Source organism: Sitodiplosis mosellana, unplaced genomic scaffold (genome assembly GCF_009176505.1).
Source record: "Sitodiplosis mosellana isolate CC-2019 unplaced genomic scaffold, AAFC_SMos_1.0 Smas_scaffold_5712, whole genome shotgun sequence".
In the NCBI taxonomy this organism is placed as follows: Eukaryota; Metazoa; Arthropoda; class Insecta; order Diptera; family Cecidomyiidae; genus Sitodiplosis; species Sitodiplosis mosellana.
The window spans coordinates 46593-60960 of record NW_022600954.1 but is presented as its reverse complement, the minus strand read 5'-3'; the positions used below and the strand labels follow the sequence as shown (position 1 = coordinate 60960).

Genomic DNA, 14368 nt, shown 5'->3' with positions numbered 1-14368 from the left:
GTATATTGATCAATTGATAATTGGCCACGGCATATGAATAATTTAAAATTCTAACGACTTGGTTTCTGTTTGTATCAAAAATAGTGCCAGAAGCCATCCTCCGCGCTCTCGAATGGATCAAAAGCCACCCAGCACCAGAACAACAATAAATTGACCAAGTGAACAGTGATGAAGCAGTTTAGTCTGCTTTCGTTTTAACATTGGGTCTTTGGATAATAGCTTTTTTTTATTTAAAACATCTTTTTTGATGAGAGAAACAAAAACAAGAACAAAAACATTGAATTAGATTGACATGCCGAGTGGTAATCGTGATTTAGCGATTTAATTATCAATTATTTTTACCAAATTGTGTAATTTACGAGGCACGCCTTTTGTGCCCGACCAATTCATGTGAAATGTATCTACTTTATAGCACTGCTCAATACTCATCTTTTCTATTCAAATCAATAAAATAAAACTATCTGCGGAAACGGAGACACAAAAATATACAAAAAAATTACGACCTTACATATTATTGTTTGAACAAAGCGCTTAAATCTTGGGCTTTTTCATTAATCCCATTTGGATGCAAATAAAAATAAAAGTTATCGAAAATATGGTCATAAAAGTTCACAAAATACGCACACGAATACTATTAGCATCTTCATAGTAAACGAGAATAAAACCAATAACATGATGTAATTTACTCAAATTCCAGGCCCGTATCCAGACGGGCTCCGCCACCCCACGAATTTTTTCAGCCACTCCAAAAATCAAAATGCGGAATAAAATTATCGTAATGAATTGATTTAGAGAGCCGAAAGTGAAATGCTTGAATATGAATAATCGTGAAGCAAATATAATTCATGGAATTGAAATCAGAATGAGTTGCATTACGTTTTTCAATAGTATTAGTCAACACAAAAAAACGGCCGAACGGTCATCAGGACCAGCTAATATTGTGGAGCAAATAACTGAAAAGTACATTATTTCGCAAAGTGTCAATAGAAAAGATCCACCAGATAATACACCCAAATTTTCAATGAGCAAAAATGTGACAAATGAATATGACCATATCTTGAATCAGTATGGATTGGATAAAATTGATGGAAAAACGACCAAAATTGCAATAGGAAAGACATTGTATAAATCGATACTATGCAAAAGTACTGGATCGGTCGACCATTTTTTTATTTAAAAGGAACTATTAATGTTGTGACTTCAGAGCCCAATAAATTTGAGAAAACATTACAAAAAATAGCTGTCATCCTTGAGTGCATTTATTTAATGTTTTCTATCGTAGAAACACAGAACAATTTTGCATCTAATTTTTCAGCACAGTCTTTCAGAAGTAATGGGAAATGGTAATTCGAAACTAAAGTAAACAAACTCTTTAATTTCTTATTTTTGGCAATCAGAATTGTCGCTTGGGCGAAAAAGCGGAGTAATATTTTTCGGTTTCAAAACCGTTAATGGTATTATTGATTGAGATAGGAAGAGTGAGAGAAAGAGAGAGCACAGAGGTAAAGAGTACATAGCACACATGCAGCATATTTTCTTCTTTATAGTCTTTTGTTTTTCATTTCATTGGAACGTCTTATAAATAAAATTGCGCGCGCTTGGGCAAATGAGAGCGGCATACCCACAACATGCACACACCAAACAAACCACGAAATCATTTCCAATTGAATGTATCTTTTGTAATGGTTTTTTCAAGACAGATTGCAGAGGTAATACGAAACCCAAACAAATAATTTTTTTGGTTTGATTTTTTTTCTTCATTGTCATTGCTTGCTCACACTTTGAGAATCATGTTTTGTGTCTTGTGTATGTGTAAGTATATATGATTCATGCGATACTTGGAACAAAAAAAAACATATTTTCGGTCGTTCTTTCAGCAGCATCTTTGGTGTGACATAGTGGCACTGTGGGATTCACGTTATATCGCAAGTATGTAGTACATACTATAAGCCGATGCGTGATTTCGTTTGCATGCCGCGCGTACTCAATTCACTTGCGATATAACGTGAATTCCTATATACGCAGCGTTGCTATGTACATACTACGCGGGACGCGCAAACGTAATCATACCTCGGCCGACTTCGATGTACCGAATATAGGATTTCACTTTAAATATCGAGTTCACTGCATATATGATGCCTCGGCAACTCACGAATCGCCAAAGCAAGTGAAATGGCAAATCCACGCGTGTGCCGACAAGTCCACTGCTTCATTGAGCAGTATTGAGGTCGAAATTTTGGTTCTTCTTTTACTTCGCTTCTATGCAAAAGCACATTCCATCACAGAAATCTACGAGACTCCCATTACGCGAATGATCGACAAAAATGGAGAAAAGATGATTGAGTATCCAATAGGGTGGTGCGATTTTGATTTTGCAGAGGATTTCAAAACGTCGGGTGTGGAATCGATTCAGCACCTGAAAAGAAGTAACTTTTGTTCTGGGACATATGCCGAAAAGTTTATTCCCACTTTCCGCTACAATTTTAAAAAAATTGCATTTTTTGCTCATTTTCATGGAAAACTTGTTGAAATATCGCAAGAAATAGCCACTTTAAGGTCACTTTGGCTAGCATATTTGGATTTATCATGAAAAATTACCTAACAAAAAGTTGGTTTAGAAATACTTTTCCACGATTTTGAGGTCGTCACAGGTCAAAAATGTTCAAAATAGCCGTTTTTTAATGACTTTTACGCAAAAATGCCTCTCCAGACTCATAGACAAGAGTGCTTCATCAACGATGATGAAGCCGAAATGGCATGACTTGAAAATTTTACGATTCATTTTCTCTTGAGAATCATTCATGATGATTATGACGCTATATATGAATAAAGTTTCGAGAGCGTTGGATACTAGGGTGGTGCGATTTTGATTTTGCAGAGGATTTCAAAACGTCGGGTGTGGAATCGATTCAGCACCTAAAAAGAAGTAACTTTTGTTCTGGGACATATGCCGAAAAGTTTATTCTCACTTTCCGCTACAATTTCTCTCCAGACTCCCAATATTATGCAAATACAACCTGAAAACGACTTCATTTTGTCTAATTTTTGACGAGGAATTCAAATCTGATCAATAGATGCACATAAAATAGTGATTTGGTGGCTCTACAGGCTCGAATATACTCGGAAATGGCCGAATAGTCGCCATTTTACGCTACATATAGCTGAACTAGTCCAGTTTTATTCGAATTTGAAACATCTGAAGAGCTATTTCTACTTGATTTTTGACGTAGAATTGATTTCCGGTTTGATTTGTATAGATTTATGTGATTTTTGTGTCGTAAACTGCGTCTATTTTAAGCAAAATGAGGAAATTACATCCATGAGCTTCGGTTTAACAGTGATATTACCTCACTGAGTAAACAATTTCTGCCTTTGCTGCCTTTAAACTTCTAGTGTGATCCCCCACAAACATTTTGAGTGCCCATATGACCAGATCAAGTGATGTGTTCATATATTTCTGGGCTCATATTCGGTTGGTTTAATTTCAGATCTTGAAAAATCGACTTTTGTTCAAAAAAAATTCCAAGTATCCACATTTCATGGTTGGTGTCTTGTTAAACCGAAGCTCATGGATGTAATTTCCTCATTTTGCTTAAAATAGACGCAGTTTACGACACAAAAATCACATAAATCTATACAAATGAAACCGTAAATCAATTCTACGTCAAAAATCAAGTAGAAATTGCTCTTCAGACGTTTCAAATTCGAATAAAACTGGACTAGTTCAGCTATATGTAGCGTAAAATGGTGACTATTCGGCCATTTCCGAGTATATTTGAGCCTGTAGAGCCACCAAATCACTATTTTATGTACATCTATTGATCAGATTTGAATTTCTCGTCAAAAATTAGACAAAATAAAGTCGTTTTCAGGTATGTATTTGCATAATATTGGGAGTCTGGAGAGAAATTGTAGCGGAAAGTGAGAATAAACTTTTCGGCATATGTCCCAGAACAAAAGTTACTTCTTTTTAGGTGCTGAATCGATTCCACACCCGACGTTTTGAAATCCTCTGCAAAATCAAAATCGCACCACCCTAGTATCCAACGCTCTCGAAGCTTTATTCATATATAGCGTCATAATCATCATGAATGATTCTCAAGAGAAAATGAATCGTAAAATTTTCAAGTCATGCCATTTCGGCTTCATCATCGTTGATGAAGCACTCTTATCACAATGCGATAAAATGATACAATTGTTATCAGTTAAATTGTCGGCAGAAAAGTGTGCATGCGATAAAATGAATTTAGATTACAATAGTCAGTCTGTGATAAGTAGCATTTGAGTAAGTAAACAAACATGTGTTTCAAGATTGCTGAGCATCTCAGCATTTCGTAAGGCACGGATATATCCGAGCATATCGACGACGAATACTGTATAATACAGTGGCGTGTGTTGCTACGTGCAGCCGCAACGACTCGAACGAAGTGTGTTCAGTTGATGTGGCTGCACGCAGAAACAACATACACATTCCGGTCGAGTCATTGCGGCTGCACGTAGCAACACACGCCACTGTATTATACAGTATGCGTCGTCGATATGCTCGGATATATCCGTGCCTTACGAAATGCTGAGATGCTCAGCAATCTTAAAACACATGTTTGTAAGTAAAATTTCGAAATAGCAAAATGTCCGCAAAAACAACCGAATTGACAACAGCGCAAACACAAAATACAGCAGAAATTAAAGCTTTAACTCCGGAATGGCTGACCAAAGAGTTTTTGAAAGAACATTTTCGAAATTATTACAAGAATCCCGAGCTAGAAATTATCAAGTTTGAGGCAAAACATGTGTCAGCAAACGGTGAAAGTTTTCTTAGCTCAATGTATCGCGTGAAAGTCAAATTTACGAATTCTCTAGAAGATTCAAACGATAAGCAGGTATACAAATACTTATTTGAGTTTTCAATTGTTCAGATTTCAAATTCATTTGTTGACATTTATCGCTTTGCTTCAGTCGATTCTCGATACAACACTTTAAAGTAATTTCAACAAATTACCCATTTGAATCCTCAGGAATCAATTGCCCATTTAATTATCAAAGTAGCGTTTTCGGATGAAGATGCACTTGATGTAGAGCTTCAACAAAATATGTACGACAAAGAAATCGAATTCTATGGGACAATTGCTCCGCAAATAAATAAAAAATTGCAAGAACTCGGTGAACCCCAACTGGTTGCTGAGTGCTTTGGTGTGTGCAAAACAAGACGAATCATAATTTTGGAAGATTTAGCAGTGAAATCATATGAAACACAGTCAATCCAACGGGGTTACAATATTCAAGAGGCAAAAGTAATTCTGAAGAGATTGGCCACATTCCACGCTATTTGCGCTGCATTACAAGATGAACAATCGGATATTTTTGCCAATATCAAAAGTGGTAAATAAAGACCGAACTCTCATTTTGATGTTGATTCGATTTAAAGGTGAAATAATATTTTCAAATGTAGGTCATTTTACGCGTGATATGGATACCTTTAACAATATTTATGTTGGCAATTTAGAAGTGATTATTGAGGTTATTTCCAATTGGCCCAATTTCACCGTTTATGCAGAGAAATTGCGACGACTTCAGAACGATTTGATTGAAAGATTGCGACAACCATATGATGTTAAACCAAATCAGTTCAATACATTGAATCACGACGATCTTTGGTGTCCCAATTTAATGCTTCAGTTCGAGAATGAATCCATTGAAAATGTGGTTTTCATCGATTTTCAATTCGCTTACTGGGGATCATCTGCAACGGATCTACACTATTTATTAGCATCTTCGATATGCAAATCACTTCGACCCCATTGTTTTGATGAATTGACCAAATTCTATTACGGACATTTGATTGGCATTCTTACCAAGCTAAAATATCAACAACACATTCCTACATGGTCCGAATTTCAAGAGCAATATCATCAAAGGCATTTCATAGGTATGATTCGACATAGTTTGGTTTGACTTTATGAATTTCGAATTGATTTGAATGAAAATTCTTTACATTTTATAAACTCATGCCCGATCCAAGTGGTGTGCATTCAAAAAATTTAAAATTAGCGATCAGTTATCGCAAATATTTGTATCGTTTCTGCTTTGTTTGGTCAAAGAATAGCTTATTTTGCGTCAATATTGAAAATTTTCATTACACAGCATAATTGTTCCTCTTATATTTATTTCAATACAGCTTTTGCAGTGTAGTGCATGATGTTACCGATTTTAGCCTATAATACTGAAAATTTAGGCATGGAAGAGCTCGTAAAGAACGATGACATCGGTATGGCATCAAAACGTAGACTATTTCAGAGTGAACCAGTTCAAGAAAATCTACGGCAACTCATTCCATATTTTGATCAACTCGGCACTATTGATTGATCGATTTTCTATTTTCAGTTCATTCTCAACTTTGATTTATTCTTTTGAAAAGTCTTAATAAAGGAACATGATTCAATTTATACTTAAACACACAGAGTGTGAGTGTCAATATATACGTAATTTTCCCTCTAATTGTTCTTACTTTTAAACAGATTCAAGTGTCTTCGGACAAATGTAGTACGATCTGCGTGCGTTAAAGCGGTAGGTGCTCAAATCGACGATTTTTCATTGAAAATTTGACCCATATTTATACATTTCTATGCCGCTCTGTGAAGTTCATTGTTGTGAGCGTATGTGAATCATTCGTTTATCGCCGCTAGCTTCATAGAGCGGCGGCTTTCATGAATAGGTGGCGTCTTGTTGCAAACGTCAAAGAAAAATTACATTGGATGTAAACAAAGCGAGCACCCATCGCGTCATAGCAACTGCCCAAGTGGTTCAACTGTGGAGATGCGCTCACTTATACGGAGAAGCGCGGAGTTGTGCGGAGATAGACGAAAACAGTGTATAAGAACCTGTGTAAGCATAGTTACCATTGCGCGCACACACAAACGCAGGCTTACGTTTGTGTTGTATACTGTTCTGTGTATCTCCGCACAACTCCGCACTTTCCCGTATAAGTGAGCGCATCTCCACAGTTGAACCACTTGGGTGCTATTTTAATATTTTGAATTTCAACCATTCGAGATGGCACAAATTATGCATTTTGCTCAAATATAACTCTGCTTGTAAACAAATGTTTTCCATACAAAATTGTATACCTTCGTGGAAACTCTTTATCAAATTTCGAGCAACTTCATGGTTTTCTTTTTGGCTCTGGTCATATCGTGAACAATTAACAATCCCGCAATAAAAATGCAGAAAATGCTCAAATATAACTCTGTTTGAAAAATTGCGATTGATCACAATTATACTGCGATAAAGTAAAAAGGTTCGAAATTCTGTGCTTTTCCAAAACGACAATTTTCGCGGGCTATTTCCGGAGTCACCGTCAATTGTACGGACTTTTTGTCTGATTTCACAGGGCAATTTGCAATCGACCAAAAATTGTGACACCACCGAAGTTTCTCTACTTGACCATTTGACATCATAGTTGTTTAATTTGCCCTCAATGAAACCTTTAAAAATATTGGTGCCAAGATCAATGAGATGCAATACATTTCCGATTAAAAAGTCTTGTATCGTATCATACCTGGACCGTCAATCTCCTTGTTGGTAACTTTATGATGTTCTTCATATTACATATTTTTTCGGAATTCACCATCAGTTCTTCGTCGGGAAATATCATTTTGTTATCAGAGTATGGACGACAGTTCCCCTTAATCTCGAATCAAACTCTACTATTTCAGTTAATTTTTTTGGCATATTTGGAATGGGAATATTTATTTTTATTAAATGGAGTTTTTGGCGTAAAATCGTTCTAAAATTTGCATGCCTCCAATTTAGAGATATTGAACGATGATCCATTAATTGACTTCTGTGCAGTTTCACGATTGCTTTGGTGTGATCGACTACGAAAGCGTGTAATCGACTGTGTTTTTTACGCGTTTCGTGAGTTTTTATGATTATCTAAACTAATATTGCGAAAAAAAAGTTTTCGGGACCAATTTCTATCTGGTTTGGTACGTAAGAAACTTGATCGTGTATCTTACACTAAAGTTACGTATATTACATCATGTAATTCACCTATGAAAAATCATGTAATTTACATGAATTTGTAAGAAACCTGTAAAAAAAAACTCTGGAGAATGATTTTTTCATAAAGAACTAATGCAAAAAACAAAAGATTTTCAAATGGAAATGAAGAAAATTTGTATTCTATTTTAGTTTTGTTCTTTCGTTATGTAAAAAATTAATTCAGATGATGAACAAAAAGTGAATTAAATATTCTTCATGTAATTATTTCATTATTACTTTTCCGCACACGAAGTGTGTGAGAAAAGTATAGCGATCGACGTGATAAAAAGTGTGCTAATTTTTGTTGTGTCCACGATAACTTTCGAACCGCTCAAGCGATATCGCTTAAATTTGGCCAGGAGTCACAATTAGTAAATATCTTGGATGTATCAAAAGTTGGGCCAAATTGGACCAGTTCATCTGGTACTTTTGGGACATCATAGAAAATCACCCAAGGGTCCCCCCTTGGATTATGTCGAAAAAAATGTCTTTTTTCATCAACCTAGAGTGGATTGTTGTATCGTTCTCACATAGTTTTATAATATTAGGCAGTGTTAAATGGTTTATAACACGATGGCCGACCATGATGGCCCAAAAACTACGATTTTTGGTTGTGTCCACGATAACTTTCGAACCGCTCAAACGATTTCGCTCAAATGTGGCCAGGAGTCACTATTAGTAAATACCTTGGATGTATCAAAAGTTGGGCCAAATTGGACTAGTTCATCTGGTAATTTTCGGATGTCATAGAATTTCACCACCAGGATTTTTTTGAATTTTTTTTTTCTTGTTATCATAGAACGGATTTTTGATTTGTTTTAACACGATTTTATCATGTTAATCCGTGTTAAATGATTTATAACACGATGGCCGACCATGATTGACTTTTTTTCTATTTTTTCTTTAATTCTTCTTTAAAACTTTTCATTTTTTACTGTTTTTACACGATTTTCCCATGGTAAGTGATGTTAAATGGTGTTATAACACGATGGTCGACCACGATGGACTTCATACCATTTTTACATAGTATAGTCAATATGGGTATCATATGAAAGGTCTTTGAACGGAGATGAACATGAACACCATCCCGGTCCATCACGGTTATGTTAACACCACTTAACAGCATTTTTTTATATAAATAGTTGACATATCTATGGGTGAGATTGAGAGTGGAGTATGTTTTTTCTTCGATTTATATTTTTGAAAAGGCGAGTATGTTTTCTGATGATTCTGTTGGCGTTAAAGTAGAGTATGTTGTAGTACCGTCTAGCCTCCGCGGTCTTCACGGTTTTCGCGCAACTGATAAAAGATAACAACATGGTGTCTTCGGCAAAGTTGTAGTACTTGAGGTCTTCTATAACTAAGCTGAAGAAAGTTATCTCTTATCTATTATCAGTTGCGCGCAAATCGCGCACATAAAAAAGCAAATTTTATATAGAACTTTTTTTTTCTTATCATTTTTCGCGCTTTTCGCGGAACTGATAAGAGATAAGAGATAACTGTCTTCAGCGATGTTATAGAAGATCTCGAGTGCTACAACTTTGCCGAAGACACCAAGTTGTTATCTCTTATCAGTTCCGCGGGAACCGTGAAAAACCGCGAGGACCCGCTAAAAACGAACATACTCGCTTTTAACCATTTTTAAGTCGACGAAACTTGCTCTTCTCTTTCGTAACAAAGTCAATCAAACATACACTACTCTCAAACTCACCCATAGATATGTCATATGGGTGTCATATGAAAGGTTTTAAAACGGGCGTGGACATGGACACTATATCCGTCCATAATGATGACCATGATGGACTTCATACCATTTCTACTTAAGTATAGTCAATATGGGTATCATATGAAAGGTCTTGGAACGAAGATGAACATAAATACCATCCGGGTCCTTCATGGTTATGGTAACATCACTTAACAATTGCAACATTCCATCCAAGTGATCTATATTTTACATTCTACCGAAAATGTGCGGAAAAGTTCGTTTTACATGGTAAAACATTTTATTTAATCAACGTTTTCATTCGTCTTCTATCAACTATTTATGGAAATATTTGCATAGTGATTCGGTAATTCTGCATTTCCATATAAATGTATTTCCAAAAATAGTTGAAAATGTTTATTGAAAATTTATTATAACATTATTTAAATCAAACATAAAAGCATGCAAAAATTCATTTGGCTACACGTATACTTGATAACACTGCGAAAAAATACACTCTCTATAAAAAAAATAGCTGGTGGTTTCAAACTTTTGCATGAATAATATATTTAGTAATTATTTATCAGCTAACGCTGCAGAACGAGCATGTTTGTACTCTGTATACTTTAAATGCTTAAAACAAACGAGAATAGTCGGTTTTTGTCTATAACTCTGCACTTTTTGGAGCGTTTTGGAGTTTATTACATGCGTTGAGGTTTCTTACGTAATAAACGTAAGATACATGTTTCTTACGTAAATTACTTACACGTTGCTCGAAATACGAAAATTTACCAACCCAGCGTGCTGTCAAAATGGTTGTCATTGTGGTGGTGCTGACAATACTATTAAGATCGTAATACCGCGGTATATCTGAAAAAATCTCAGATATCTCGCACAATCTAATAAAATTGAATTTTTTTTTTTAAATCAATAAAAATCAATAGAAGCTCAATAGAATTTTTTCGTGATATTCCCCTAGCAATTCTCATTTGCATACATTTTCTCATTAATCAAAACCAATTTGTTTTGATTCAGTTATTTAGTCACGGGAACAATATAAATCATAAATGCGCAATGCCTACAAAGAAAACTTTTGAATAAACATTTCAACAAATTTCAATTGAAACCAAAAACAAATATATCGTGACGATAACAACTTATGTTCAAGACGTTGTTGCATTTCACTGCAATAGATTCCTATGTTTTTTTAAAAGGAGATCTTAAACAATTACATACCGATTCTTCGTCAAGAAGAATTACATACATGATGATGACAAGATTTCATACATGTTCACTCGGCCCCCAATCACGATCACCGGCGTACCATATTCATTCCGTAGACTCTATTCACTTGGAAGGATAGGAAATTCTCTGGCAAAATAATAGTTTGCGGAATGAAATTACATTTTTCCTACCCAAAAGAAAAGGTCGCAGAGTAACATTCGTGCTCAATATTTAATTTCGACTCTGGGAGTGTGAATAAGCCTGTAATCTTTTGGTTCATGAACCATTGATCAAAAATCAAGTAATATTCGTTTTTGTCGCCAATTCTAAATAAGCTGTACTACGGATTTTCATATTTATCAGCATTGGGTAATCAATGTAAAATTATCCATATAATTTTACTTGTTAGAGAACTGGACGGAGAACGAGTCAGTTTTCAAAGTATGGCTTGCTCGATGATTGGAAACTGAAGCTAAGTTTTTCTAGTGCCCATGCATGAACATTTTTGGTGGCCCAAGGTGACCGGAACATTGTAATGCGACTTTTCGTGTGTCTGAAAAAAGCGTTGGAAATGCAAAAATGACATAAAAGTGATTTTTTTTCTTTTTTGCATGAAATCAATGCTTTAAATTACAGCTATCATTTATTTTTATTTTGTCCCGATTTGTTCGGGATTTTCCCGCTCTAGCGGTCAAATTTATGTAATTGTATGTCATTGATTTTGAAAAATTCCTTAATTCGGCTCATTTCTTCCACTTCGGAGCTACAATTGTAATATTAATATTCCCGATTTGAGCCGAAATGCATCTGCGAGGCCTCCATCACCAATATTAGATGAGTAACAGACCAAAATCTGAAGAGGTCAACTTTGAAAATTCCCCTGAATCACACAAACTTTCTAGGTCGATAAAATGAAAGTCACTATTAAACATTCAAAACTCAGCAAGACTTTCACTCAGCTATGGTAGTACTAACACCTCTGATATTCCAAGTTCTGGTCATTTGACTTTTGTTTAAAATTGTTGCACTGTATAATTAACGAAGTGCATCTAATTTATGATTACGTTACACAAATTGGAATGGCTCTTTGATATCGGTGTATGTACCACGGTAAAAGTGCAAGTGAATTTTAAAACTGTTAGAAACACTATAAACGTAGTAGCAATTATTTCCGGAAAATATTTCACAATCATTAATGAATTGTGACAAATTCATACAAAATGGTTTTTAAGTTTATTTTTCCATTTCTTTTTCAATTAAATTCGCTTACATAATAAAGCATAAGACCCCGATATCGGCTTGTATAAATGCACAACTTCACACATTCTGAGAACAGTTTAAGTTTCTAAGTAAGGTTGATTTCTTTATAACACACACACACACATAATGAAACTAACGTTCAATACAATATTTAATATATTGATGCTAATGTTTGTCTTATTTACAGCAAAAACAGTGGCTAAAAGTAGTAAGTATAATGTGAAAAAACAGCCGGTGGTGCAAATAAAAAAGAAAATTTTTCAGTAATTATATTTTTTCGAATGATTTGTAATTAAAATGTTTCCTCATTAGCAGGAGAATTGGCCAACGGTGACCTTTGTTCATGGAACGATGGTCGATGTAGAGAAAAATGTTCTGCAGATGAGGAACCAACCGGACAGAAATGTCCTGGAAATACGATGTACTGCTGCGAGAAACGACAGGTATCAGAATTGCATCAAGTTTTATACTTTTTAGTCAAACTGTGCTTTTGACCGGCGCAAGATAGCGGTGGCGCCTATTAGCAATTTGCGGAATTTTTAAGAACTATCAATACTTGTTGTTGTTGTCATGAATTTCGCAACAACAAGAAGTATTGATAGTTCCTTAAGTTGCCGCAGATCCTATTTAGGCGCTACCGCTATTCACTGTCACGTCAAATACATTGGTTCTTATGGGAGAGAAGCACAGGTTGTTTTTAGTTTAGGCGCGTTTAGTTCAATTTCGATTTTTGAATTTTTTTATTACTTCTACTAATTAATTTTATCAAATTTTTTTTCATAATTTAGTTGGTCAATATGAAGGAGGCCTCATATGTTTGAAGATATATTTCACGTTAATTTGCGGCTGAGCTATGAAAAAGGCCTTTGAATAGACATACCGTCCCCTTCTTTACTGTCGAATTGTTATACAAATTTTATGTTAAAAAAATAAAATTAGTCTAATCACCATGAATATGTTTGGCTAGGAGCTAGACACGGATTTTTTTATTGACAAAATCTGTTTTTATCGCCCAATTTTAATGACTTCCGTAAAAAATTGAAAAAAATCTGTATATCGGCCATTCCACACGAAATCAGGGAAGAGTTGTAATGTGAGGTCGCCGAATTTGCTGAAAATTGGCTTGGAGTCTTGTTTTCGATAGAAAAAGAGAAAACCAAAATCTCAGGCCTAAAAGTGGCCCGCCTTTCTGAGTTAACCCAGTGTGAATTTTTGGAAAAATTGAAAAAATCGAAAAAAAGGGTTTGCGCCAACTAACTAAGAAGTAGTTGACACATTACCAAACCATTGGTACCGTTGGAAAGGAAATCGATGGGCTACAAAATCCGCCTAGTAACCTATCCTCTATAGCCCCATTGGAACCTCCAAAAATGTGTTCAAAGTATAAAATGTTAAATATCTCAAAATAGTGGTTTTTTTTTATATGTTTTTTTTGCGTTTTTTTGCGCTTATGTCGCGCCGCTTCAGATGGAAAAATAAAATTTCGTGTATACCCCTCATTCAGTTCGTGTATCTGGCCTCAGCAGTTGAATCATATGTCATTTTTCAGCGTTTTTGTGGGAAAAATGGTCGAAAATGGCCTCTTACGACATTTTGATATGAGAAAACTGCTATTTTTTCGTCAAAATACATGAAAAAACGACCTTTTCCACATCGGTTTACCTATAAATTTGGTCCGAAACTGACTTTTCTTCATAGAACAAACGAATGGTCGAAATCTGCTTACAAAATGACATTTGTGGCATAGAAAACCCACCTATAATGGGCTGTCATGATTCTATTTCCACGTAATTTTTGACGGAAAATCGATTGAGACTTATCTCAATCCTGTCTGATGGGTCTAAAAGGTCGAAAAATGACCCTGCTTCAGAGGATGTTTTCAACTCGCAATAAAAACACTTTTTTTGCTTCAATAATTCCCTATTCTGCATTTAATCGTGAATGGCTTTTATTTTCCAGCGAAACAAATGAAAATATACCAATTTGCTTACCATTTGGGCTCAATTCAGCGTTTTATATGTAAAATCTCCATTTCGAGTGATTTTTTCGATGCTAAAGTCGATTTGAGACCAAAATACAACAAAATGGGTGTTTGATTGTTCACAGGCCCCCATTATTTTCGAAAATAAATAGAAGTTTTCT

The 14368-nt window shown here is 35.2% G+C and overlaps 1 protein-coding gene and 1 long non-coding RNA gene across 2 annotated transcripts; both read left to right on the top strand.

Moving 5' to 3' along the window:
* Positions 1-4484: 4484 nt before the first annotated feature.
* LOC129572899 (uncharacterized) lies at positions 4485-6337 on the top strand. Its single transcript, XM_055453013.1, has 4 exons — positions 4485-4880; positions 5016-5379; positions 5450-5926; positions 6176-6337. The coding sequence occupies exons 1-4, from the start codon at positions 4629-4631 to the stop codon at positions 6187-6189; spliced, it is 1107 nt and encodes a 368-aa protein (XP_055308988.1). The 5' UTR covers positions 4485-4628; the 3' UTR covers positions 6190-6337.
* Positions 6338-12282: 5945 nt separating this feature from the next.
* On the top strand, positions 12283-13180 carry LOC129572907 (uncharacterized). Its single transcript, XR_008688526.1, has 3 exons — positions 12283-12434; positions 12539-12669; positions 13015-13180. It is a non-coding gene; the product is annotated as an uncharacterized LOC129572907 (long non-coding RNA).
* Positions 13181-14368: the final 1188 nt, after the last annotated feature.

Bases quoted from the DNA above. Each gene is read 5' to 3' on its own strand.
- LOC129572899 (XM_055453013.1), top strand. From the start codon at position 4,629: ATGTCCGCAAAAACAACCGAATTGACAACAGCGCAAACACAAAATACA. The intron at 4,881-5,015 runs GTATACAAATAC...TTGAATCCTCAG, and splicing joins AAGATTCAAACGATAAGCAG to GAATCAATTGCCCATTTAAT. The intron at 5,380-5,449 runs GTAAATAAAGAC...TTTCAAATGTAG, and splicing joins TTTTGCCAATATCAAAAGTG to GTCATTTTACGCGTGATATG.